Source organism: Ambystoma mexicanum, chromosome 11 (assembly GCF_040938575.1).
Source record: "Ambystoma mexicanum isolate Mex_15411 chromosome 11, UKY_AmexF1_1, whole genome shotgun sequence".
In the NCBI taxonomy this organism is placed as follows: domain Eukaryota; kingdom Metazoa; phylum Chordata; class Amphibia; order Caudata; family Ambystomatidae; genus Ambystoma; species Ambystoma mexicanum.
In genome coordinates, this window is record NC_090934.1 from 651,362,125 (window position 1) to 651,389,740 (window position 27,616).

The following is a 27,616-nucleotide window of genomic DNA, read 5'->3' on the forward strand; positions in this document are numbered from 1 at the left end:
GCCTGCCTCTACTCTCCGCCCTCTGCAACTTATCCAAAACAGGACTGCAAGACTTGTCCTTGGCCTCAAGCCCAGGGATCTTATCTCTCCAGGACTGAAATCTCTGCACTGGCTCCCAGTGGCTACAAGGATTAAGTTCAAAAACCTCTGCATTGTCCACAAGGCCTTCTGGGGCCTGGGGCCGCCATACCTTCAACTCCCTCTTCCCAAATACCTTCCTTCTCGGTCTCTTCTCTCATCTGCCTCCAACTCCCTCAGGGTTAGTCGCTTCTCCAAGCAACGAGTTGGTGGTCGATCTCTCTTCGGCAGGGGCCTCCCTCTTGAACAGCCTTTCTGCCTCCCTGAAACTTGAGGAGAACCACCTCTGGTTCCGGAAACACCTCAAAACCTTCCTCTTTGCTTCTGCTTCCTCTGCCTCTCTCCCCTGCTGAAATTCCTGGCTGAAACTGCACGGTTACCTGGCCATCCTTTCTGATCTTGAGGCCGGGCCCGGCCTTTTGCATACCTGCCCTGCCTCCCTGGCAACCCCCGCTCCTAGGGACTGTTTTCTGTATCCCTACAGTCCCACTACCAGCACTTATGTTCTGCTCTTACCTTGCACTTGCCACCATTTGGCCGCTTTTATTTATCTTATTTATTCTTCTATCCCATGTACTGCACTTTCACCTCTCCCTTCCCCTAGGCACTTTCTCCCTACCTTTGCACTTGCACAATCTGAATGACACCTGACCTAGTAGGAGTGTTGTCTGTCTTCCCACTGTTTTCCCCTCCTTTGCCTCGTCGCGCCTTGAAACACTTGTGCATAGGCGCGTTATAAATGCCATATCATATCACCAGCATTACTGAACAAGCAGGACCAATGACATCTGCAAGTAAATAGGAGGATAGGTTTCATCCTCCTAGACTAACTGGCTTCCGCTTTAAGCTGTGTATTTTTATTGATTCAGGTGTCACTGACAATTAATTTATGAATCTGAGGCATAAAGTCCAGGTTAAACAGTTGAAATAAACCAGTTGACAAAGGACCATTAGTCCGTACACATCCTGACAATATTAACCAAGCCTAATTCAACCTATGGAACTGGCAAGCTTACCCAGAGGCAATTTGTGTGGCTGTTACAGAACAGGCATGGAAGGTGCTTCTGTTCGTGACAACCGTACAGCTGCTGTATGTCACCTCCATCTAGTCGCTTGCTGAATGTTTGTTAAGAACAGCATCTTTCTTCTCAGTCCGTTACTTACCAACCCTTGATTCCATCTACTAATTCTGTGGTAACATTCACAGTTTCTTTTTCAAGAAGATCTGTCAAATATAAAGGTCCACCGTTCTGAAACAGATACACAGGTCATGGACAGCAATCGTTGCAGTTATTTTCTTCAAATAAATTGTTCTCCTGTCAAAAGGTATTTAGCACAGAATTTTAGACTAAACTGTTTGATCTGTTCATGACTAACATTACAAATTCATCTGTTCCGGAGAAGATCTTTCCCGACTGCATAAACTCACTTTAGTTCACCCACTTATCAAAAACTCAGATCTGGACCCAGTAAATCAAGCCAATTATCAACCTATTGCTAATCTTCCATTCATAGCTAAACTCCTGGAGTCCTTTGCTGCTACTCAGATGCAGGACTTTGTACTCAAACCTCTAGATGACTACCAATTTGGATTTCATCTGTGACATCGGACTGTGTCCACTCTCCTATCTGCCTGGGATCAGGGACACTGGTCCATTTGCTCATCTTTTGATGGCATTCCATACAGTGGATAAGGAAACTTGAGCTTACAGCTGTAGTTCATCCAAGAAGACATTATCTGGCCATCTACTTTTTGCACGAAAGAAACCAGAGGGTTCAGCACGGGAGGCTAGCTCAGGTGTGTGGTCTTGGAAGCAAGACAACACAGAGCAACAAAGGTTTGATTCCCGGGTCCGCGCTTAGAAGCGTATGTGAGGATAGGTCCATGGGACCCCCTCCCCTACATGCCCCCCCCCTACGTGAGGTTCGTGGCTCGTCAGAGGCCCCCCGACACCTGTGCTCAGGTGACGGGGTGGCTGCTGATCAACACACAGGGCCAATCGAGTTGCACTACTGTAACAGACCATGGATTCCATTTTGGGAGCATCAAGACTCCATTTTAGATAGTAGCGACCTAAACCCCAATGTGAGAGCCTGCCTGCGAATGTTGCAGTTTGGCCCCCGCTCACTGTGCACAGGGAGCCATACACTTCGCCGGCGCCTCCACCCCATGGTAGATCCGCTAAAGGCCCGTTCTCGTGAGCAACCATACACGAACGAGTATCAGAACAAACACCATCATTTTCCTTCCGCAGTACATCACTGTCCCCGAAGTGACCCGACTCGCGGTTCAAGTCTGGAAAATAACAAAAACTATCCTAATAGAACAGGCCTCAAACCAGCATCTAGCCCCTAACATTTAAAATATATGGTGTCAATACCCTCCTGGTATGAACCCCTGCCTATGTTCCCCAAATGAAGTGATAACCGCATACCAAAGCCTAACAATTATAATGCTAGAGTCGGGAAAGGGATAAAAGTGTATAGTATTGATAAAGCAAGACTGACCCTGAGCCCGTGTAAGATGCAATGAATGGGCCTGATACAGCCCGCCTAGTGCTAACTAACGAATGCTGCTAATGTACAACGGAAGGCGAGAAAAGCATTACTGAGAATATATGTGCGTCATACAATGGGACACGGTTAAAATGTTATGAACATGAATGTAAACGTACCATCACCTCTGAACGTATTGCTTGTATGCTCCTGAGTACACAACCAAACCTAATGCTACCTCATGTGTTATCCATCCACTACCATGTAAGATGTATTCAACCGATGTTCTGTGATGCATGAAACACTGCTAGACTTTTGTAGTTAATATTGAAATAGTACATGAATGTATTAACATTAGAAATGTGTAATCATCCTAATATTACTAACTTTATTAACCGTCCCCTCATGCGTTACAGTGCACAGCCCAGACATAGAACCGCGCAGAGCCACAAGGCCATCTCCCCCTCCTCCCGCTATGGTCCGCCAGGGCTTGCTGGTGCGCGGGCAGTACAGCCTCACCTCATTCCGCTGGACCCGCTTCAAGTATTCACCTCCCCCATGTCGAAGCCGCCATGATCAGCCAAATGAATTATTTACAACATGGTCCTAAACCCCACCACCTCAAGGGGCCAGAGGTGTACCCTTGCTGATCCAGTAGTACTCCAGTTCACCCTACATTAATGGGCCTTGGAGATAGGTATCCAACCCTGTACTAACATATCATAAAGGAATTCTTCACGACATCTAACAAGACCAGAATGACAGGGCAGCTCACCTCATGCCCTTAGACCAAACACCCAAGTTTATGACACCCGTCAACAGGTCAGAAGTAACAGTGCCCTGATGCATCGGTAAAGGTTCACATTGCATGTGTTTCTCCAGTATCCTATTATCCCTTAGAGTAACATATTGCAGGATTTACAGGATAACTGAAATTGTCTAAACGGATGAGTGTTTGTGTGTATGTTAGGGCAGCCATCAGTCAACGACACTGACCGCGCCTGGCCTGGCAGCCCCACCCCGATGAGCCCAGCTGACCCATCCACTCCACGTTGGCACTAAGCGGATGTCCACCAATCCAGGAGCGGCTCATCACTACATCACCTATAGTTAGTCAACGCCACCCAATCCCTGAGACTATGTGCCCCCTATAGTGTGTAGGACCTGTGACGTGGTTTTGTAATAAATGAGACCGTCTATGCTATTGTCAGACAGAGCACTCACGGAGCTTGCAGAGTCCTTTGCATGCCCCATTGCACTAGATAAAAAACCCTTTACATTCACCCGCACTTGGTCTCATTCCCTCCTGGGGTGTGTCCTTTATTGCCTCTCATTGTGGGGAGGGTAATGCCTTTTCGGGACACTTGCTTTCAGAAGTGAACGGAGGATAGCACAGGGGCATCGCGGTATGACGTCCTTTCATCATCTGCCTTTTCATCCAGGATTGGATGCACAAAATTGGCTACAGTTGGAGTCCGAAATGGAAGAAATCTTTATTCTTGCTCTGCTAGGATCAGTAAACCCGAGATTGAGCTTCTGAATGTGTTCCAACAGGCATTGCTATGTCAATATGTCCATTTCCGTCCCACTCTCCCCCTCCCTTATCTATGTCTTAGCTCTTGGACGATCTGAAAAGTCGTCAGGCCGAGTACAATAGTTAATTTCACATCCTTACTGTTCATGGCCTGTAAGAATGTGGTTCTATTTTCCCCTTGTTCCCTCCCTTGCCTTGAAGCGCTTTGAAACACATTGTGTATAGGCGCTATATTAATAATATAACAGCTATAGTAAGGAATCCAGGGGTCATTTTAGATTTTAAGATGTCCCTCCCCATAATCTTCAAATTAGGAAAACCTGCTTCTTCCAGATGAAAGCCCTCACACAGGGAGGAAAAAGCACTTATGGTGGGGATTCTGATTAACTTCTGGCTGGGTCCATCAACAAGAAATTCAGAATACAGCTGGGAGACATGCGCTAGGTTTTAGGAAATTGGATCCCATCACAGCCAGGAGGAGTTTGCTTCATTGGCTCAGTGTCAAGAAATACATCTTATTTAAAACATTATGCGTGGTCCACAAGTGTGTTTGAGTTGAACCACCAGTTTATCTTTAACCTTTAATCCATGAACCTGCTCAGTGTTCACAAAGTTTGTTGCGTTTTCTGTGGATGCCTCAGTTATTTGGCTTGTCTGGGGCTCTAAACAATGGAACAAGTTACCTGCGACCAATAGGCAGGAATCTTATCAATTTCGAGAGCAAAGCTTCTAAAGACATTCATTTCAGACTACTTCCTTGGTGTTTGCTTATATTAGACAAACTCTGAAGTGATGACTAGCACCAGCAGGCAGTTGTGCAGTGTGTGCTAAAGAATGGCCTCAGTCATTCACAGACTCATGTTTAATAACACTAGCCTTGGCTCTTTGAGGTTAATCATAAAACTTTTAGAAGGAAGCAGACTCCCAGAAGCAAAGGAAACTTCTATTTTTTCTTTAGAGAAGCAATGTAAAAAAAAAAGTGAGGTTGTACCGCCTTCAGTGGTACTGAAAAACCCCTCTGGTGGCTAAGTAAACCTCTGACTTGCATCAATTGTCAGTATCTGAAACAAGATCAATGGGATCAGATTTTCTAGTAGAAGAATCTTTGTTACCAAAGTAAGATCATCTAATTTTACCCTTCGTTTAAGTCTTTTTTTCCCAATGGGTACCAACAATACATTTTGCAGGAACTACGGATACCAAAGCATAATTATTGGGACATAGGAAGGAGTGGACCAGGATCCTTCTGTAAGATGTTTTCAGTACCGAGATTATCTTCTGCAGAATCCTGATTAACCCTGTGTGCAAGCAGGCTTGTTCGGTACCGATTTGAGGCTATAGTGCTTCTTCCTGTTACTGAGATTCCAAGGCACCAGTGTAACCAGTTTTTCCCCCACTAAAAGTGACTTGCGTTTTCCAAGATGTAGGCACTGGCCCAGCAAGAGGTATTCTTAAGACAAAATGCCCCGAGGAGCCCCTTCTGAATGGACCTTTGAAGACCCCAAAACTGGTGATGTGGCCTTCACTCCAGTACCGAGTGGCAATGCCAGATGTCAGTTGAAAGGCACAGCTCCTCTCTTGCCCAAATTTGCATTCTTATGGTGCTTCAATGTCCTCCACCACATTAAATTTTGGTTCACAGCATTCCGTGTTTGAGGTTGCTGGGGTGTGGCATACGCAAACGGTATAGGTACATGCAAGAGGAAAAAAAATAAGATATGGCCAAGGGGTCTGTACTACCATCTCAGAAATGAGGGACAAGGTAAGAACCACCTCCAAAAGAGGTGCCCAACCTGCCTCATGGGAAGAAAAGCTGTAACTGAGTGTTGCGATTGATAACGCACGGGTTAATTTCACTTTGCGTCAGCTTTTACAGAGCTATCTGCGGACGAAACGTATTCCAACCAGTTGGGAAGGAGGTAGAGCAAGATGACAGATTACATTTATTCTTCATTACTCACCTGTGCAGTTCAGAAAGCTCACTCATGTTACCAGTGCAGGGTGCACACAGTTAAGGGGCTTGTCTTTTATGCATTAGGCTACAACAATGTTAACAGGAAAGGATGAACAGAGGTGAATTTGCACTACACTTTAAGGCTTGCAGACATTAAACATGTTCAATCCGGACACCTACTTTCTGCTACAACACTGGATGATGAAAATAGACAGTAAATTGAAAATATGAAAATATCCAGGCATACCACTCCATTAACAGAGAGCAACTGGTCACCACGTTTCAGCCCTCCATGTCGGTCAGCTATACCGCCAGGAATAATTCTCGATATATAGATGGGCGAGTTTTGTTCTTTGCCACCCATTATGTTAAATCCAAGACCTTCTTCCGTTTTTGGCAATTCAACTACCCTGGGGTGGGAATGACCTTCGCTGGCAGCAAATGCAGCTACTGTGGCCTGCAGGAATACAAAAGGTTTAGTGAATACTTCAATCATATACATATATGGTGGCAATGCTTTCTGCAGTAAAAACAATCCATGACAAACTTTGGTTTAAAATAGTTTTGACACATTTTATTTATTTCAAATACATTATAAAACATGCACCAGTCCGATTTCATGAAATAACAAGCACATCAAACATTCAAAACCGCCTTCAGCATGAAAAAGCTGTTAAAAAAAAAATATATATATATATATATATATCAAGGAAGCTAAAAATCAATGTGCCCATCACCCTCATTTTCCCCCGCAAAGGGTGGACACATTATAGATCTTTTGGCCCTGTATCTGCAATATGTTTTGATTAATAAAAAACGTTTAAGAGCTAAAAGTACCAATCCTGGTTGTGTGAACGGCAGTATCCTACCATTTAAGAGCAACCACCAGTTTGTCAATATTAATACAGTAGTGGGGAACGAAAGGAGGAAGCCTGCGAGTTACGAAGCAGCTTGTACACCGGCTCGGAGCAGAGGTGGGACACTGCGCAACCTGAACTGGAAAAAGAGCAAGAACCAGAGGAACCAGCAGCATCTCATAACGAGGAGAATGAGAGAAATGAGGACGGACGCACTGCGTCCTAGAAGCTGCGAAGTGAACTAGACTGAGTGGTGGAATGGCAACAAGAAGCATGTGGTGGACCAGGGGTCTTGTAAACTGCTTTACTAATATGGAACAAGGCGGTAACTGAAAGACCAGAGTGCCTCAAAATACGGCGACATCGAGAAAGACGTTGAGGAAAGCAGTAGCCAACCTGATGAACAGGAGAGAACCGAGAATCCAGTGATGCTAACCCTACCAGCCAAAGATAACAAGGAAGAAAGGAGACTTGGGAGGGGACAGATAACTATTATTGGAATATTCATGCTCATCCAAGTAGAAATGAAGACACTATACTAAAACCCAGTGAAGCAGAAAATAATTGTTATTGGAAGACTCATACTCGCCCCAGTATAGGAAAAGGGACTATCGTTAAAACCCAGTGAAGCAAATTAGAATCATTAATGTCAAGGTCAAAGAGTGACCAACAGAAGAGCTAATAAAAATCACCTTAGTCTATAAGAGCCTATAAGAGCCAATGAGAATCATTTCTGGAACAAACACACTCGTCCCAGTAAAAGAGAAGAGTATATCACATTATTATCCAGAAAGGTGGATAAGAATTGCTACTGGACTACTCATACTCATCTCAACGAGAGCGAGGAAAATATATCACTAATACTCAGAGGGAATTACGATAAGTATTGGAATGTTCATACTCAATCAACAAAAGACTATACAAAGGAGTACCATGAATAAGAAGCAGCTCAAGAAAAGGCTGGAACAAAATATGGATACAAAATAGACTTGCAGTATTTGATAACTATCAAGGGAAAGTATCAAAAGAGAGACTTGCAATATTTGAGAACCCTACCAAGGGAAAGAGCAAGTGTCAAAGAATAAGAGAAAAAGTGGACGAAAAGACTAACAGTATAGATACATAGGATGTTTTCAGTATTGAACTGTGCACAGAAAGAGCGAGTGTAAAAGGAGAGACATTCCATTATTTGATAACCCCAACAGGGGAAAAGAAAAACTATTACTCATAAAGAAAGTCCAAAGGAAAATAAGAAAAGAACAGACATTTCTAGGCAAAGGGAAAACCCAAGAAAGTGATGAATGAACTGAGTCAATTGACAAAAGCAGTCACCAGAAACTACATGAAGACAACTTCTTGAAATAAAGTTTGCAAGAAGCAAATACAACAGGAGAAGGGCATCATTCACCGACCTTAGTTATTCAATTGGTGGTAGGGGCAGTTTGGACAGATTCTGTTAAATGAATCAACAGAGTCTGCTTCTTTATTCTAACCTTCCACACTAGGCAATACAAAGCTTTAAAAAAAAATGATGTTTATTGTGCCTCTGAAAATGAGCTCTGCTCTTTCATAATCCCCAGTTTTAAAAAGCATAGTGCAAACATGCAGCTCTTCTAGGACTGTCCGAGATCCCCAGCAGTTGCCTTGTAATTTGGGAACATAGTGGTTACAAGGTAACATGTATATGCCTGCAAATAGTCTGCTGGAGCCCAAAGGTCCCACAGCCAGCGGCTGCCCTTGGTGGCAGATTAATCAACACATAAGAGGCATCTGGTTTTGTATGGTGGTCTATAGGCAACTGCTTCAGTTGATGCAGTTATAGGGTAGTGGACTACATTAAGTAAATCCCCATTTAAATGCATTTTGTTCAGAGATGGGGCATGCAATCTTTGTTAAATATTAAGATGTTTTCTTCAATGGTGGTGTATGTTAAATACTGTCTCTGCTTTCTCTCACTCTTGGTTCTTTGTTAAATATGTCACTATGAGATAGGATTTGAACACCATTTTCCAAGGAGAGGGTTTGCACTTAGAGAGACATCAATTAAGAAGAAAAAACGTATCCCCAACTGTGGTAGCAATAATGGCATATGGTAATATACATGTATACTGGCCAAACCACTGTTGATGCCATTGTGCTGTTATACTGGTTTCATCTGCAGCCTCTAACCGCACCACTCTCACTGTCCCTCCCACTCTGACCCAAGTACCACACCCCTTTACTCCTCCTCAGAAAACCTTCAAAGGCAGAGACCTCCTCAGACTGGCGACATTTAACGCCCGCTCAGCCAACAAACACTCTGCTGATATCTGCGTCCTTCTTGAAGACACGGACCTCGACATATTCGCTCTCACCGACACTTGGTTCAATGCCAGCTCAGTCACTGCTTTTGACTCCTTCCTCACGGACGTCTTAAAGATAATTTCCAATCCTCGACCACACCACGCTGGCGGTGGGGTCACCTTAATCTATCCGGAGTGGGTTCCTTCTATCGTACCCACCCAACTCCTTGGTCATCTCTCCCTCCTCCACTCTGAACATTGCTACCATTTAACGACATCCAGGCACTACCACCCTGTTCTTCTCGGAATGGTCCGATTTCTGCTCCTCCTGACTTTCAACCACCTCCAACTCCTCCTTTTGGGTGACTAACATCCAATTGGATTTAGCCTATTTCAGCATCCACTCTTTTCATTGACCTCTGAAACTCTCTTTCCCTCTCCATTCTCCCCTCCGTTCCAACACTGCCCTCTGACTGCACCCTCAAAAGACCTGCCAACCTAGTTCTCGAACATCCGCCCAATGAAACGAGTATCAGCTGCTGCCTTTGCATCTACCTTCATCCCCTATCCCCTACCACAGACTCTACCACCGACTCCGTTTTCAGCAATCACCACCAATACTCTTGACATCCTTGCCCCAGTCAAGAGGATCCGCTTGAAACCTGCCTCTAAGAGTAACAACTGGTATGACTCTGAACCTGCAGCCCTGAAACGAATGTGCAGACCAGCGGAACGGAAGTGGCAAACCTCAGGTTCACCCTCTGACAAACCGGCCTGCAATAATTGTACAAAATATAGACATCACTATGACATCCAATTAAACAAACACCTGTATTCTAGCTATGCAAATAACATCCATTCTAAGAAAAAAAATGTACTAATTGTGAAACCCTATTCAGAAGACCACTACCATCACAAAAGGTCATATTTTACTGTCAGCTAGCTACAGCGATATGCCCTCACTGCACTGGCTTGTCTTTTCCCACAAAACTATAGCTTTGACTATATACCTGTAAATTAATGTTTTCACTCCCCTGGATTGGGACATATGAACCGATTACACCATATCTTTTCGGTGCATGCTGCATTTTTCTTTTTCTTTAAGAAAAAAGTGTTTAAAACATTACATGGTACAAGTTGTACACTCAAAACAAATTACATGTGGACATACATTAAATATGTCAATCATGAAACTACAGCACACCAACTCAGAACAAGCTAGTGGACAAACACAAATGGACACCCTGGGACTTCAGTGACAGGACACATTCCACATTTTTCATCTCAACACTTTCCTCACCTACACCACTAACAAAGTTACTCACTGTAGTGACAACCTTACTCCTAGTCCATAATCCCCTTTCCTCCATACTTTTGGGACATTCCGTCTATCAGGAGGGGAGTGCTTTTGAAGCATCAAAATAACTTGTTGTACTTTTATTTTTACGCAGGGCCACCACATATGACCGTAGCTCTGCCCCGCACATTACCATTCAGTCCTTTTCTATCACCAAAATTGAAGGACAATTAGCAAAATAGAGGATACATTTTAGAGAAGACAGCGGGCGGCCGGGCATATGGAGCAAAGGGGAATATGGACTAGGAGTAAGGTAGTCACTACGGTGAGTAACTTTGTTACACTCCTACGTCCCGTCCACTTTCGTGATTCCCAAGCACTGACAAAATAAACGGGAGGATGGACATTCCCTTACTGGAACAGGTTCTTAAGAACTGCCTGGCCGAACTGGGCAGCAGCCTTGGCTATGGACTCTCAAGGAACATTTCTGGAAGGCAACAGTAGCCGCTTTTCCACAGATCAAATGTGCATGAATTCCTCTTGGGGGCCGAAGGCCTTGTATATCCCTCTGAAATGCATGAAGCGATCCAGCGCGAGATAGATGCTTCTGAAGCCGGTTTCCCCTTTGGGTCCCCGAAAGTAACAGTTGTGAGGAGCTTCTAAGTTCGCTTGTTCTGTCAAGGTAAAACTTTAGAGCTCTTCTGACATTCAGGTAATGTAGAACCCTTTCGGTCTCCGAAACCCGATTTGGGAAAAAACCTGGTAGGGATATGAACAGATTTATGTGGAACTCAGACAATTTTTGGAAGGAAAAAAGGAGTGCGAAGCACAACCTTATCCTAGTGAAAGGTCAAGAACGGGTGTTCGACAAAGCTTGAAACTCGCTTATTCTTCGTGCAGCTGTTACTGCAAATCAAGAGGCCACTTTCAACTTGAGCTCCGTAGTGGCCATTGGTTCAAATGGCTTGTGACACAAAGCGGTAAGGGCCACGTTTCGATCCCATTTCGGGTGAGGTCTGACCGGCAGAAAACCAGCAAAAAGCCACTTGATTACTGGGTTTGTCAGAGAAAAAGAGCAATTTTCTGTAGAAAGATAAGCTGCAATGGCAGACAAATATGTTCTGCATGATAAGACGTGGATGCCGGAGGCAAGGTCCGATATAAAAGATCGGACACAGTCAACAGAAAGCCACTTACTTTTGTGCTGCGCTCTTGTACAAGGCATACATGCCTCCTGCATTATGACCCTGTGGGTTGAACCGCCATTTGGTCACCGCCTGAAGTGATCTGGGTCACAGGTTTTAGTGAGACCATTGTCAAGAGAGGGATTTTAGGGGCTTTGTCATCAATTTTAGCCCTCTGACAGGGAACCTCAGCAGAGCCGGTAGAAGCAGACCTGGGGCGCTTTTCAGCCCCTTTTGTTTCTGAAGAAGAAATAGTCCTAAGTCAGGGGAGCTCAGCAGGGCCGGTGCTTTAAGACTTGGGGCCCTTTCCGTCCGTCACCCCCTCAGCAGGACCTGGTACAACCACAGGATTGTTTGTGGGAAAGCTTAAGGTCACATCTGGAAGCCAGAACCCCTAAATGGGGCCCTACGATCCTGCTCGTTTTGATAATAGCCCCTGTTTGGGTATCCTCGGTATTAGCCCTGGTACCTTTAGTCACTTTACAGGAAAACTCAAGGCGAGGCTCGGTACATTTAGACCCCGAGTGGGAAACCTCGAGAATAACCCTAGTTGAAGCAGCCCAAGACATTGTGTTGGACTGCCCAATTCCAAATATGGATAGCTAGATCTACCAGAGGAGGCGCCTTGGTGCTCCCCCGGTTTGTTGACGTAGAACCAAGCTACAGAATTGTCAGTGAGAATTTGCACCACTCGGTTGATGAAGAAGGCTGGAAAGCTTTCAATGCCAGATAAACTGCCAGGAGTCCTAGGTAGTTGATATGAGGCATTCTGTCCTGGGGGGGGGGTCCACAGATTGTACACCTCGAGGGTGACCCAACGTCGCTCCCCCCCCCTAGGAGGGAGGAGTCTGTCGTGACCGTAACTGTGGGAAGGGCTCCTGGAAGGCGGTTCCCACTGAAAGGTTGCCCGAGGTTGACCACCATGGAATATTCGCCGTTATGAAGGATGGTATCGGAATCCTTTTGGGAGTCTGGGTCCAAAGCTTGGGAACAGCAGCTCTGCAGCATGAGCTAAGTGTGCCTCATCTGCAGTCCTGCAAGAGGTAAGGCTAGGACACATGAAGCCATCAGGCCCAGGAGTCTCTGGAACCACCATGCTGACCTGAAGGGGGAGTTCAGGAAAAGAAAGCATGTGGTTGATAGATCTGCAATTCTGTCCTGTGCTAGGAAAACTCTGGCATTGACCCCAAAGGTAGGCCCCTCTGAACCAGCCGTTGAGAAGGTTGGTGTAGAAGAGCTTGTCAAAATGATTGCTTCAGAATGCGTGGGTTGAAATGCGATTTTGTTACTGTCTGAAGTGATCTGCTTCACAGGTTTCAGTGAGGTCATTGTCCCTACAGGGATTGTAGGAGCTGTTAGATTGGTTTTAGCCCTCTGACAGGGAACCTCGGCAGAGTTGGTACTAGCAGACCTGGAACACTTTTCATCCCTTTTGACTTCTGCAGAATAATTAGCCCTCAGTGCGGGAACCTCGGCAGGGCCGGTGCTTGAAGATTTAGGGCCTTTGCCCTCTTTATTTGCCCCCTCAGTAGGACCGGTACAACCGCAAGATTGTTTGAGGTAAAGCTTGGGGTCACACCCGGTAACCAGAGTTCCTAAATGGAGCTCCTCGATCTCGCTGGCCTTTGAAAAAGCCCCCGATTGGAGATCATCTGGTGTTTACCTCAGTACTTTTAGTCACTTGACAGTAAACAGCGAGACTAGGCTCGGTACGTTTAGTTCCAGACTGAGAAACCTCTAATCAACCCGGTTGAAGCAGCCCCAGAAGCGTTTGGGCTTAGATGGGGAACCTCAGAGGAAAATCTGGTCTTTGTGGTCCCATTTGATCTTCTGTGATGGTATACCAGGCCTCCAGATGAGACGATATACGTCCTCCCACCGGAGTCTCGTGTGACCGATGGAAAACAATTTGGATGATTTATCGGGGTGAGATCATCTGTTGCCGAAGAGGAGGCCGATGACCGAGAGAAAAAACGTCCACTTTGTCTTTGCTCCTGGGACCCTCTGAAACCTGAGAAGGACCTTGTCTGGGTCCCCGACCTCTGCGTATAAGTCACTTTAGCTAGGGGTTTGGCAAGGACCGACAACGATTTAATAGTTTGCATACTTGCCTTTGTTTTACTGAGTTCCTCATCGGTGGAGGAGTGGAACAGCTGTTTACCCTCGAAGGGAAGATCAAGTACTTTGTCCTGAACCTCCTTCGAGAACTCAAAGCATCCACCACGCTTGGCGGGAAATTTCTACTCCAACCATAAGGCCCCAAGCACAAATTTCTACATGATGGGCTGTGGCCTCCAGCAGGTCCTGGGGGATACATCCAGGAAGCTCCTTCCACAGCTTGAGATTTGCCGCTGCAAGGATGACTTTGGTATTCGCCTGGCGCAGCTGAAGACCAGAATTGGAAAATACCTTTTTCCCCAATGGCATCAATAAGTTTGTCCTCTTTAGACAGGATCTGAGAGGTAGCAGTAGAGGATGTTGAGGACGGCTTAGACTTGAGCGTAGCTGCTGCCACCACCGTTGAATGGGGGGAGTGGACATGCATTCAAGGGTATGTCTTCTGACAAGTGTAGCTTGACTGATTTTTTGATTCATATTTTATTTCTATTGCGCTCGTAAACAAGTGTTTCAGAGCGCAACAAGGGAGGGGAAACGGGGAGAACAAAAACAACGATCTTACTAGGCCCAGTGACATTGAGAACATGCAAGTGCATGGCAAAGGGCAAAAGTGCATGGAAGGGGGAGGGGAAGTGAAAAGTGCGGGGCAAAGGAAAAACAGTTAAAATAAATAATAAAGGCAACTAACAGTGGTAGTGGAGTCAAAAGTGTCAAGTGCAGGGTTTAAGGTGGAGGACAGGGTATGTCTGGTAAGTGCAGGAGAAAAGTAAAGGGAAAGGAGGTTGGGGGGGTACTGTATGGGTACAGATACAGACCCCAGTGCAATGGGTGGCAGGGTGAGCAGGTGCCAGGCACGGAAGACAGAGGGTAGGCCAGGTGCACTGTGCCGAGAGAGAACAGATCAGCAGGGGAGAGGAGGGGCTAAGGCCGACACAAAGTAAGGTCTTGAGGTGCTTCCGGAACAGTAGATGGTTCTGCTCAAGTTTCAGAGTGGCAGGGAGGCTGTTCCAGATGGAGGCCCCAGCCAAAGACAGATCGATCTCCAGCTCTTTTGGTGTGCTGAAAAACTATTGTACTTGGGGGTTTGGATTTTGCCTAATGTCGCTGATTTTGTGAGGGAAAATATGTTGACGGTGTGCACTACTTTCAAAATGTGCTGAGTCTAGCCATATAAGCCCTTTGTTGCCTAGGGCCATTTTGACCAGTAAGCCACTTCGAGCAAGGGTGGAAGGCCTACTGACTAGGAGCTTACGGCACTCATGGGTGGACTTGTGTGAGTGTTTGGGTTTCAACGCATTAAGAGATCTGAGTGCTTCAATTTGGCTGAACCCGAGCATTACACATGAAGGGAAAACTTTGTTCTGGCAGGATTGGTATCTAGCTGGGGTGCATTGGATTAGTCATCTGTTCAATGGTTTGAATTGGATGACGGCTAGGGAAATACGGTTGAAGTTTGAAATTCCTACTTTTTTTTTGACCGACTATTGGAAGATCAGGAAGGCGGTGGGGAGGTGGATTTGGAAAAGAGAATCAACATAGACATGCTTGGTTGGGTGCCTGAAGTGAGTGGATGTGGCCTGGTTAGCTATGTTTATAGATTGGTTGTGTCGAACTATCGGTCTAATGATGCATTGAGATTGGATTGGAATCTGAGAATTGGTGAGGATATTACGGAGGATGATTGAACACGTATTTGTGAGAATGTGAAATTGTGTTCGAGTCTTGCTGATGGGTCTCGTCAGATAAAGATTTTGAATAGAACATACTGGACACCTGAGAGAATGATGAAAAGAGGGATGAGTGACGGCTCTGAATGTTGGGCATGTTTACATGAGGTGGGCACCTACCCCCAAACGCTTGATGTTGCACTTTCAGTGCTCATGCAGTACTACTTTGCACATACTAACCCCACTAAACTTTCAGTTTTGAATATAACTCAACATCTGTTGTAATCACATTTACATGTATTGAGTACAATTGTTTTTCCACTTTAAGTGGTAATTTTAGCTTTCATCATAAAGATAAATAAAATTGTTTTTTTTACTATTAAGTGGTTGCGTCTTTAGGTGCTTTTGTTTAATGGTTCATTGGCACCTCGCTGCTTTTAATGTATTGAGCGTCACTATGACACCCATATATTTTAAATAAGTGTTGCAGCGGCCTTGCCTTCCAACAGTGGGCACATTATTTACCCGAGTATGGCTGGAAAAGATAGGGTTACCTCCCTCCTTGTCTGATCCTTTCGGTCCTTCCTGATCCCTAAGGGTGGTACTCCCAAAAATTGGATCTTACCTAATTTCTTTAAACTAGACTTCAGTGAGACTAAGGACATGGAGGTCTAGTTCTTCAAGGAGGTGGCAGATGTCAGAGGAGTGTTTGACAGCAGAGCGAGAGTGGCAAGATGAAGGTTGCTGAACTTAAAGACTTTCCAGGAAGAGAGAACAGAGGTACGCCCTGCGAAGAAGAGAAAGAGAGAGAAAGAGAGAGAAAGAGAGAGAAAGAGAGAGAAAGAGAGAGAAAGAGAGAGAGAGAGAGAGAGAGAGAGAAAGAGACAACAAGGTGGACAGCAGGATATGAGAGGAAATTGATTAGGTGAGGGAAGCGCTTATCAAAGAGGAGGAGATTGGCCTGAGGGCCTTGGACCATGACGGTGCCATTAAGGTAGACCTCAACGATGACTTTAGAGGAGTCGAAGGAAGCCATGAGAACTTCCCAGCGAGTACCACCATTAATGGGAGAGGAGACGACGACAGAGCACAGAGATGATATAAAGCTTGCATAGATCTGGCGAAGGAACGACAAAGAGGATGCAGGTGAGGGTCTTTCTGGAGGAAGCGTTGGAGTAGGTGTCAGTGATCGGAAGACCAGGGTTGGAGGCCAAGCTTGTCGCGAGCGTTGAGTTTCCCATTTACGTGCTACCCGGAATGAGGTCCCCCCCCGCCCCCGACCTTGCGGGCTTCAGCAAACATATCCTTTGGAAGGAAAAGGCCTGTGCGCTCCTGTGTCGTAAGAGTTAAGGCTCCTGAAAGTACGCCTTCTTGTGGAGCCAGGGGCTTGGGTATCAGAATATGCAGCAATGCCATCATATCCACAACCCGGTCATGAAAGGCTGACAGAGTGGGGCGTGTCATCGCTATCCTGGTCTGCTTGGTCTTCGTCAGCTGTGACGGGAGCATAACACTGATCCGCAGCATGTGGTAACTCAGAACCCGTGGGCATGCTTAACAGTGCAACAGGAGCCTTAAGCACAGGTGCAAGTGGAGGCAGTGGTGGCAGTGTAGGAGGGGGCCCCACAGGAAGAGGAGGTGGTGGCACTACCAAAACCCCCTAGTAGGAGCAGGCTGCGGTTCGAGAGGCTTAGGATACATTTCTTTGAATAGATCCTTAAAGTATGCCTTCATCAGGTCAGAGTGTATAAGGGCCTGGAATTTGCCAAAGAACGCGTCCTCAGAGGAAGGTCTAGGCTCAGGAGTGGGTAGAGGTCGCTCTGGAGAGGCATACCCCCAGGATTGTAAAGAGGCTGGTTGCCAGGATGGCCCTCCACACCAACTGCATCCACACAGACTAAGGGAGCGGATGCAGGATGGAGTGAGACTGTCTTGCAATGGAAACTGAGCAAGCCAATCCAATGGGAGGTGGGGGCAGAAGGGATTCCTATTGTCCACAAACTGTGGAAAATGTTGCTTGGCCCCAAATATAGGACCCCCTGCACCAGCCGTTGAGAATGTTGGTGTAAAAAAGCTCATCAAAAGGGCTGCCTCAGACCGCGTAGGTTGAACCGCCATTTTGTCACTGCCGGAGGTGAACTGCGTCACAGGTGTGAGTGAGGCTATTGTCACCACAGAGATTTCAAGGGCTTTTTTGTCCATTTTAGCCTTTTGACAGGGAACCTCAGCAGAGCCGGTACTGGCAGGTCTAGAGTGCTTTTGAGCTCCTATGGATTCTGCAGAAGAATTAGCCCTTGGTGAGGGAACCTCGTCAGGGCCGGTACTGGAAGACTTCAGGCCTTTGCCCTCATTCTTTGCCCCCCTCAGCACAATCAGTTCAACCACAAGACTGTTTGTGGGAAGGGTTAGGGTCACCCCCGTAGCCAGAGCCCTCAGAGGAGGCCCCTCGATCTTGCCAATTTTAAATATAGCCCCTAGTTGGGATACCATGGTGCCTTTAGTCACTTTACAAGAGACCTTCAGACTAGACTTGGTACGTTTAGTTCCAGACTTGGAAACCTCAGGAATAACCCTGGTCAAAATAGCCCCAGAAATGTTGGGCTTAACCTTAGCCCCCATTTGGGGAAACTCGGATGAATATCCAGTCTTGACAGCCCATTGACAGGGGGCCTCGGAGCAAACTTCGGAATCCAGGTTAGATCCCTTTCGGGACACCTCAGGGAGAACCCTAGTGCCAGAGCCACTTATGCCCCTCCCAAAAGCAGAAGACCCCGGGAAGGAGTCCCCTGGCCGGAGTGCCCTAAAAAGGAAGAAACTTACCAGATGCATCCTTTTTTCGTCGATGAACTGCTGTAAATGTGGAGGAGGAATCCGTTCGAACACCTCCTCCCACCTGACGAGCTGACGCTGGAGTGCCCCGACAGAGAGGCAGTTGCAGAAGAAGCAAGAGACCCACTGATGATCCGGGCCCAAGCCTTCTAGACAGAGAATGGGGATCCGATGGGGATCCGCCCTCATGAAACGACGTTCGCACGAAGGACAGGACACGAATCCCAGATGCTTTGGCAGAGACTGGGTAGAGAAGACTGTGGAACAAAGACGTTATTTTGATGCTTCAAAAGTGCTCCGGTCCCGTCCTGATGGACAGAATGTCCCATAAGTATGGAGGAAAGGGGACCGGTCGTAGGAGTAAACAATGTTATAAGCATATTATTTAAAATAAAGCTGTAATTTACTGTATTTTGTATAAGGATTCTTACATGTTTTTGATGAACAAGTTACTTTCTTACCTGGTAACGTTCTTTCGATGGGATGGTCCGACGACGTATTCCATATCTATGACATGTAATCACCACAGCTGTGCTGCTTCGGAAACTTTTCCGGCGTCTGCGTCCTGCGTCGATGACGTCGATGCGCCGACATCGAGGACCTCCTCCGACGTCCGACGTCATCCGATGTGATAAGTAGGACGCACGGCGCCCGTAGCCTCAGTTGTAGTTTTTTCCCCCCAGAACGTGTGACATAAGTCAACTGCCAGTCAGACACAAAGCCTTGCTGAACGGAAGCTGCAATCGCAAAAGAAATTCTGCAGCGGGGAAGGCAGGGCGGGAGCGATATGGAATACGTCGTCGGACCATCCCATCGAAAGAACGTTACCAGGTAAGAAAGTAACTTGTTCTTCGAGGGGATTGGGTCCTCCGACGTATTCCATATCTACGACAGACTCCCAAAGCAGTACCAAAACAAGGAGGAGGGAAAGAATTTAGAAGCAAAATTTTAGAATAGCCAATCAAATAGCCGAGCAAAGGACCGCCTTGCCAAAGGCCAGATCCTGCCCTCTGATGGAATCGAGGGAATAATGCCGTACAAATGTATGTACTGAAGCCCAGGTGGCTGCATCACAGATGTTGCGAATAGGAACACCCCTCTGCAGGGCAGTAGATGCAGCCACACCCCTGGTAGAATGGGCCCGCAAGCCAGCCGGTGGGTCCTTACCCGCCAAGCGGTAACACTCCGAGATGGCCAAAATAATCCAGCGGGACAAAGTCTGTTTCGTCACAGCTTGCCCCAAACGCTTTCCAGCGTAACCAATAAAGAGTTGATCGTCCACTCTGACCCGGGACATGCGTGAAACATAAAAGCTTAAAGCTCTCCTAGGATCAAGCCTATGGAGCCTCTCCTCTTCCTTACCAGGATGCGGAGGAGGATAGAATGCCGGAAGAAAAACCTTCTGGGCTAAATGAAATTCCGTCACTACCTTCGGAAGAAAAGAAGGACGAACTCGAAGGACAACCCTGTCCTTGTGAAAAACAGTGAAGGGTGGCTTAACTGAAAGTGCCTGTAACTCACTCACTCTGCGAGCGGAAGTAACCGCAACTAAAAACACAGTTTTCAGAGTTAACAGCCTCAAAGGGCAAGAATGTAAAGGCTCAAACGGAGCACCCATAAGAAACCTAAGAACAAGGTTTAAATCCCAACCGGGCACCAGGAAAGGTGACGGAGGGAACACAGTGAGCCCTTTCAGAAACTGTGAAATTAAAGGGATTTTAAAGTAAGAACACTCTTCAGACGAGCGCTTAAAGATGGACAGCGCCGCCAGGTAACCTTTAATGGTACCCACTTGCAAGCCCCTGTGGGCCAGAGAAAGCAAAAAGGACAGAACCATGGGGATGTCACATGCAAAAGGATCCACATTCCGAACTCTGCACCAGTCGCAGAACTTACGCCAACGGCAACGGTACAGAGACTTCGTTGCTGGCCTACGGGCCGAAAGCAACACCTCCATCACGTCTTCAGGGAGGTCCCAATCCATATACCTCAACCGTTCAGAAGCCAAGCGTGAAGGTTGAGGGATCTGACCTCTGGATGGAGAACCTGAGCCCCCTCCCGTGAGAGCAGATCGTCTCGGTAGGGAAGACGACGTGGAGGGCAGATGGACAAGTCGAGAAGGTCCGGGTACCACGTCCTCCGAGCCCACGCCGGAGCAATGAGGATCATCCGGGAACCGAACTTCCGTAACCTCCGCAGCACTTGCGGGATGACGGGGACTGGAGGAAACGCGTACAGCAGCGGGAATGACCACTCCACCACGAACGCGTCTCCCAAGGCTCCTTTCGGAGGAAATTCCCGCGAGCAAAACCTTTCGCACTTCCGGTTGACACTGGAGGCGAAGAGATCCACTTGAGGGGTCCCCCAAAGGGCGAAGATCTCCAAGAGAATCTCCTGAGCCAACTCCCACTTGTGAGAGAACGCGCTCTGCCTGCTCAGAGCGTCCGCCGTCACGTTTTCGTCTCCGGCCAGATGAACTGCCGAGATCGAAACTTCCTGCTGGATGGCCCAGAACCCGAGCTGCATCGCCTCCCTGCACAGAGGAAGTGACCCTGCCCCCCCTATTTGTTGAGGTAGTGCATGGCCACTGTGTTGTCCGTCAGGATCAGGACATTCTTTCCTCTCACAGTCGGCAGAAAAGCCTTCAGGGCTAGCCTGATGGCCCTCTGCTCCAACAGATTGATATGGAGTCTGGACTCCGACAGAGACCAACGACCGCTGACTGTCAGCCCGTTGGCATGAGCTCCCCATCCCGTGAGGGATGCATCCGTCACGATTGTCACCTCCGGCCAGGGAAGCCAAAATGGAGCCCCCTTCATCAAGTTGCCTTCGACGGCCCACCACAGAAGGTCCTGGGCGACCGAGGGCGGCACCTGAACCGGGTCCGACATCCTGCCGGAGGACTGCGACCATTGCGTCATGAGTGCCCACTGCAAAGATCTCATTCGCAGGCGAGCCTCTGGCACCAGAAGAATGCAGGATGCCATGAGGCCGAGCAACCTCAAGAACTCGAACCCTGGGAGCGTCTGGGCCTGCTGAAACTTGTGCACCATCTGCTGCATGTGAAGAGCCCTCACCTGGGGAGGAAAACACTGCCCCAGGGAAGTGTCGAGCACTGCTCCGATGTACTGGAGCCTCTGTGTTGGCGTCAAATGGGACTTCTTTAAATTGAGGGAGAAGCCCAGCCTGTGAAGGGAGTGGCAGGTGACGGACAGATGATCCAGGACTTGCTCGGGAGAGCTCCCCCTGATCAACCAATCGTCCAGGTAGGGGTAGACGTGAATCCCCCCTTGCCTGAGATGCGCTGCCACCACCACCATGAGCTTGGTGAAAACCCTCGGGGCGGCGGTCAATCCGAACGGCAGGACCCGAAACTGAAAGTGCGAGTCGCCAACCGCGAACCTCAGGTACTTCTTGTGCTTGGGATGGATCGGCACATGGAAGTAAGCATCCTTGAGGTCGAGTGACACCAACCAGTCCTGAAGCTGAAGGGCCTGGAGGACTTGAGAGAGAGTAACCATCTTGAACTTGTCCTTCCTGAGGAGTTTGTTCAAACCGCGCAAGTCCATGATGGGTCTCAATCCCCCGTCTTTCTTGGAAATCAAAAAATAAGGGGAATACCATCCCTTGTTCCTCTCCGCTACAGGCACCAGTTCTATAGCGCCCTTCTCCAGCAGGGCTTGAATTTCCTGCGCAAGGAGCGGGTCCGGACTCTGCAAAGAGAGGTTCCCCGGTGGATTGTCGCGAGGCCTGTGCCGAAAGGGAAGACAGTAGCCGTGGGTTATGATCTCCAGAACCCACACATCTGAAGTAATGGCTTGCCACTCTACAAGATGCTGCGCCAGCCTTCCCCCAACCGGCGAACCATGGGACCTGGCCTCATGACTGAGTAGGAGCGGCTGCAGCGTTACCTGAGGGCAAAGAGGCAACTGCCCGAGCGGCCTTGGCACCACGGGTACCCTGTCGTCCACCTCTGGTACCCCTGCGTTGGCCTCTTTGACTGCCAGCTCCTCTCGCTTTACTGAAGGACGAGTAATAGCGAAAGGAACCACCCCTCCACTGCTGTCCCCTAGGACGAAAAGGCGGAGGTTGGCGAACTGCAGCGCCCAACGACTTCGCTGCAGCTTTTGAGGTCTGCAACCTCTCAAGGCTCTCGTCAGCCTTGCTGCCAAAAAGGTGTTCACCGTCAAAGGGCATGTTGAGGAGCCGGGACTGCACATCAGGAGCAAACCCCGACTTCCGCAACCACGCAAACCTGCGTATCACGGTGCTCGCCGCCATGGACCTACTGACGCATTCAGCCAAGTCCAGACCCGACTGAACGGACTCACACATGGCATCCTTACCATCCTGGACCATAGCAAGGAAACCATCCCGTTCATCCCCTTCGGGAATATGTTCAGCCGCTAACGCAACACAGTTCCACAGAGTGTGCGTGAAACGTGACAAGGCACAAATGGAGTTGGCCGCCTGAAGCGCCATACCACCAGAAGAAAACACTTTCTTCGCCCAGCCATCAAAACGTTTGTCGTCCCTATCAGGAGGGATGGTAGGGTACGACGCCTGCTTTGCCGGGGTCGTGGCCGCCTGCACCACCAAACTTTCCGGAGTGGGGTGCCTGGTCAAGTAGCAGGGGTCGCTACTGGCTGGACGGTATTTACGCGACAAGGATCTGCCCACCGCCGGGAGACTCTCCGGAGCAGTCCAAGCCGCCGCCGCCACCCTTCTCTGTAAAGCCATATGGAACGGCAGTACCGGGTCAGTTGGGGGACCAACATCAAGGATGTCCGTCAGATCATCCTGCACAAACTCCCCTGGGGGAGCAGACCATCCCAGATACTCAGACACCCTAGCCATAAGGCGCCGGTACGAGGAATCGGCATGGGAGCCAGGCTCAGGCCTACAAAATTCCACCTCCGGAGAGGTATCCAGTCCACTGGCATCATGCAGTGACTGCCTCAAATCGTCAAACTGACTATGGCCCGAGACAATTTCATCTGGCACCTGACTAGGAACCAGGCCATCAGAATCCTCATCCGCCTCTGAAATATATTCCAGGTGGCGAAAAGGCACCCGAGAGTGCTTGCTCTTAACCAGAGCCTTCCTAGGGGGTACACCCGTGACACAGGGCACCTCCGAAACGAAAGGCGTCGAGCGAATCAGCGCCGACGTCGAGAAAACCGGCAACGGCGCCGAGAGGATCGGCGTCGACGTCGAGGAAATCGGCGTCGACGTCCGATGCAGCGCCTCCAGTATCGGCGGCATCGACACAGCCCTCGAAGCTGGAGCCCCGAGCGTGTCCCTCGACGACCTGATCGTCGACGGCTTCGACGACTTCCTCGAAGCCGGAGCCTCGAGAAAGCCTGTCGACGCCCTCGACGCCTCAGACGTCGATGTCTTCCTCGAAGACTTCACAGGAGCACACGGTCTTGAACGCGTCTAGGACCGGGACCTGGAACGGGTACGGCGAGAACGAGCCTCCTTGTCCGAACGGGACCGCTCCCCTGACTCGTGCCGACCACTCTTGCGAGCGGTGTCTCTTGACCTCTCACGGCCGACCCCACTCGGGGGCGCGGACGGCTGAGTACCCTGCGACTCAAGAATCGCCAACATTTTCTTCCCGAAGGAAGCCCATTCCTCCGGCGTCGCACGGCTGGTGGGGTAACCGACGTGCCGTGCAGAATCCTCAGAAGAGGACCTGGAAGGCGACCGGTGACGGCGCTTCCGAGAATGCCTCGAAGAGGCTGAGGAGTGGCGAGACCCACTCCTAGAAGAAGACCGACGAGACTTCCGACGATGACGCGGAGAGTCACCCCTCGAATCATCCGTCGAAAGCCCCGCCGACTTCGACTTCCGGGGCTTGGACACCCGACCTACCGACAACTTCTTCTTACGTTCGCGTAAGGCTTTGGACGTGAGCGACTGGCAGTCGATACAGTCATCCGTGTCGTGGGCCTCCCCGAGGCAACAGAGGCAGGCGTTGTGCGAGTCAGTCACCGACATCTTGGACCCACACTCCCCGCACTTCTTAAAGCCCGGACGCGGGGTTGAAGACGAAGTGGAAGACATCGCCGAAGGAAATTTACAAACAAACAGGTTCGAAGAACCAGAAAGAACAGAACTCCAAAGAGTCAAGGCTTAGAACCGAGAAACACAAAGCAACACGTTCGCGGAAAAAACGGAACTGAGGCTACGGGCGTCGTGCGTCCTACTTATCACATCGGATGACGTCGGAGGAGGTCCTCGACGTCGGCGCATCGACGTCATCGACGCAGGACGCGGACGCCGGAAAAGTTTCCGAAGCAGCACAGCTGTGGTGATTACATGTCATAGATATGGAATACGTCGGAGGACCCAATCCCCTCGAAAGCAAGTATTGATTGCATTTTGATTGATCCTGTATGAAACAGTGTTAGAACATTTTCTGTCCCTTGTATTGTGGGACACCCACACCCACTTAACTTGAATCATCTTTGAATCAAAAGTAGGTTTTTTATTTGGAACTTTAATAGGGTACAGTTTGCCCAAAGTCCTCTGAGTCAAGTAAAGTCTTCTGGGACGGAGCAAGACCCACGCCTCACCCACTTCAGAGGGCCCTTATAGTGACCTACTCTTTGGATAAGGCCTGCCTGAAGACTGGCAATCAGGACTCTGCCTTCTGGAAGGGGCAGAAGAGAGGCTTATCTTATCCCAAGAGTCCCTAGACAGGGTCTATCAGCACCCCAGGATCAAAGGAAGTGGACTCTGCTTGCCCTGCACCTTCAACTGAGCAAGGAGCTGCAAGAACCCCCCAGAGCAGTTTGACTGTGCTTCTAGATCAGAGTCTGCTTGACGCTGAAGATCAGCTAGTTTCTTCTGCACCCAAGATCCACAGAGTCTTCCAGCTCTGCCAACTTGACCTCACCTGCTTGCTTTCCAATTTTCAGCCTCCCGCCATTGCTGCTCTTGCTATGCACAGTTGAACTCTGTGTGATGATATAAAGGAGATTGTCACCTCTCCCCAAGGGGGGGGCCTCCCCCTTTGAGACTAGGGAGGGAGGTGTGTCTGCTATGTTTGTATCAAATAAACCGAATGTTATATGGGGCAGGCCTCTAGGCAAGGGGTAATGAGGCCACAATGAACACAACAAAAAAGTGTACCCCAGTGTTCTCTAAGCAAGAAAGCAATGAGTTTAGTGGGTAGATTGTATTAAAGTACCCTTATTTTAGGATGTCGGGTCTCCATAGTTGGAAATCCACGTGGTTGAGTATATGGAGATCCACCCATGACTTCAGTACCATTCATCCAAATTCAACAAGAAAACATTTAAGGTGAGAAAAGACAATGATCAAGGAATTTGTTGGACTCTGTATGGGTAGGAATTTGTGTTTACTCTAAACCAACAAAATCCAGTTAATTTCCAAAAAATGTAAAAAAGCAAATTAACTTAACAACATGAACGTATCAATAACAATTAATTGATGAACTTGTTGCTGGCTTAAAATACTCAATTTCAAATAATAACCAATTAATTTAACCTGTGACTGGCTTTAAATCAACAATTGCAAATGGTAAACAATTGATTTACAGCATTTAAAATAACCATTGTGGAGCCTGGTTTGACGGCATGAATGAAGAGGATCCTCAGAAAGCAGAGGCCCGAGGAGTCGCATCCCAGACAAAATGAGCGAGAGAGGACAGTAGCCAGCGGCAGAAGTAGAAACCAGTTGAGTCGCCTAACTGGCACTACGGCAGACAGACTCCATGCCCCTCGAGGAGATCCTGCTCAGCAGAAGTCGGAACATGGTGGATCAAGGGAACGGGGAGGCGAGACAAGGAAGAGGAAGCAGGAAAGAACAAGCAAGCCTAAGAGTGGGGACGAGAGAAAAAGACTGGGGAGGGCACCGAGAAACCCCAGAGTGGGGAAGAGCAGAGAAGCCTTAAAGTTTGCAGAGAAAAAGACCAACCCTGCAGTAAGGAAAGCAATGAGAAGCCTCAGAGTGGGGGAGAGAAAGAGAGAGAAAGAGAAAAAAAGATTCCAGCACTCAACAAACTACATAAACTGGAACTGTGAACATGGGCTAGAGGTATTTGGTAAAGTGTTAATCCATCAGCTATCCCTTTCCCTGGCCAATTCCTTAAAACATGTCTTGGTTGTTCTAAAACAGATAATACAGAAGATGGGTAAAAGAAATAGGTTGGCTTAGGATTTCTGCACCGAAGACTATTTATGTTTCTACATCATGACCTCCCGACAAGCACCATTGTTTACCGTTATTTCTTTTAGAGTAGGGTTTAGAATCTCAGGTTTAGGGAAAGATCAAGACCTTAAGAATAAAAAGAGTTGGAAATCATGCCTTCTCGTCAGTCTCCGGATTCTGACCTACCACACCAGTCAACGCTCCTTCTCGACTCAAAGACGAAAGTGGTCAGACTCCTGGTTCGATGCTGATAAGCAAACATAGAATATAATGCATACCACTGTGGTGGTGACCCATGGCCTGGTAAAGACTATTGGCTTGTCCACCCCTGTCTACAGACCCAGAATGGCCCTTTCATGAAAAACTCTGCATATTCTGGGTCTTTCTTAACAGGGGTGAGTTAGTAGTGTTTTTATTAACAGGTTTGTGTTTTAGTTTAATTAATTAAGACCTTTTTTTGATAGGACCTCGTTAAGACATTTCCATTATTTTGGTAATATTGCAGCTTTGATGCTTGTTTGCCAACTTACATCACCCCTGAAGATTATACCACAAGAGGCAAAGGGGGTACACTTGTCAGGTTGTGCTCATTTCACCTTTAGGATTGGGATCAATGCGGTTTTGTAATTTAATAAAGCATGAGATACACAGAACCTATAGTTATAAAATTGTGGAATTATTCTGTCTGCGATCTGCATTGCTGCCAAATGCTGAGAGGAGGGAATGATACCAAAATGTAAGACCCACTCTGCTGTATCCCGCCTTCTAATGTGAAAGCCCAAATAGGGAAGAAGTGGCTGTGTAATTTTCCCTTTGTTTGGGCATTTGATCGGTCCCTCAAACCACAGAGGAAGAAGGAGGCGTTTTGAGAAAACCAAAGTGAGAGAATAATTCTAAAATGGTTTAGCAAGGAGTGAAAGCAGATTAGATGCCAACTAAATGTAGCTGATGGGGAAAATATTTAAACGGCTTGATAGAGATTGGACTGAATGCAGAGGCCTTTCCCAGATCAGGACCAGATTACCATACAAGTATGTTCGAGCAAATACTGAAGGGAGAGCATACATGACAGTATGGGCAGAAGCCAATCTGGGTCCTTGCCCATACTGGGCCTTTACAATGCAGGCAAAAAGCGAGTA

At 48.0% G+C, this 27,616-nt stretch overlaps 1 protein-coding gene across 4 annotated transcripts in view; it reads right to left on the reverse strand.

The window, feature by feature from the left end:
• The window catches only part of LIN7C (lin-7 homolog C, crumbs cell polarity complex component), a 387,889-nt gene that overhangs the window by 42,710 nt on the left and 317,563 nt on the right, over positions 1–27,616 (reverse strand). For all 4 annotated transcript variants that reach the window (XM_069623512.1, XM_069623513.1, XM_069623511.1 and 1 more), the window contains exon 4: positions 6,310–6,519. In XM_069623512.1, coding sequence (XP_069479613.1) covers positions 6,310–6,519 — 210 coding nt within the window. The remainder of the gene's footprint in view (positions 1–6,309; positions 6,520–27,616) is intronic.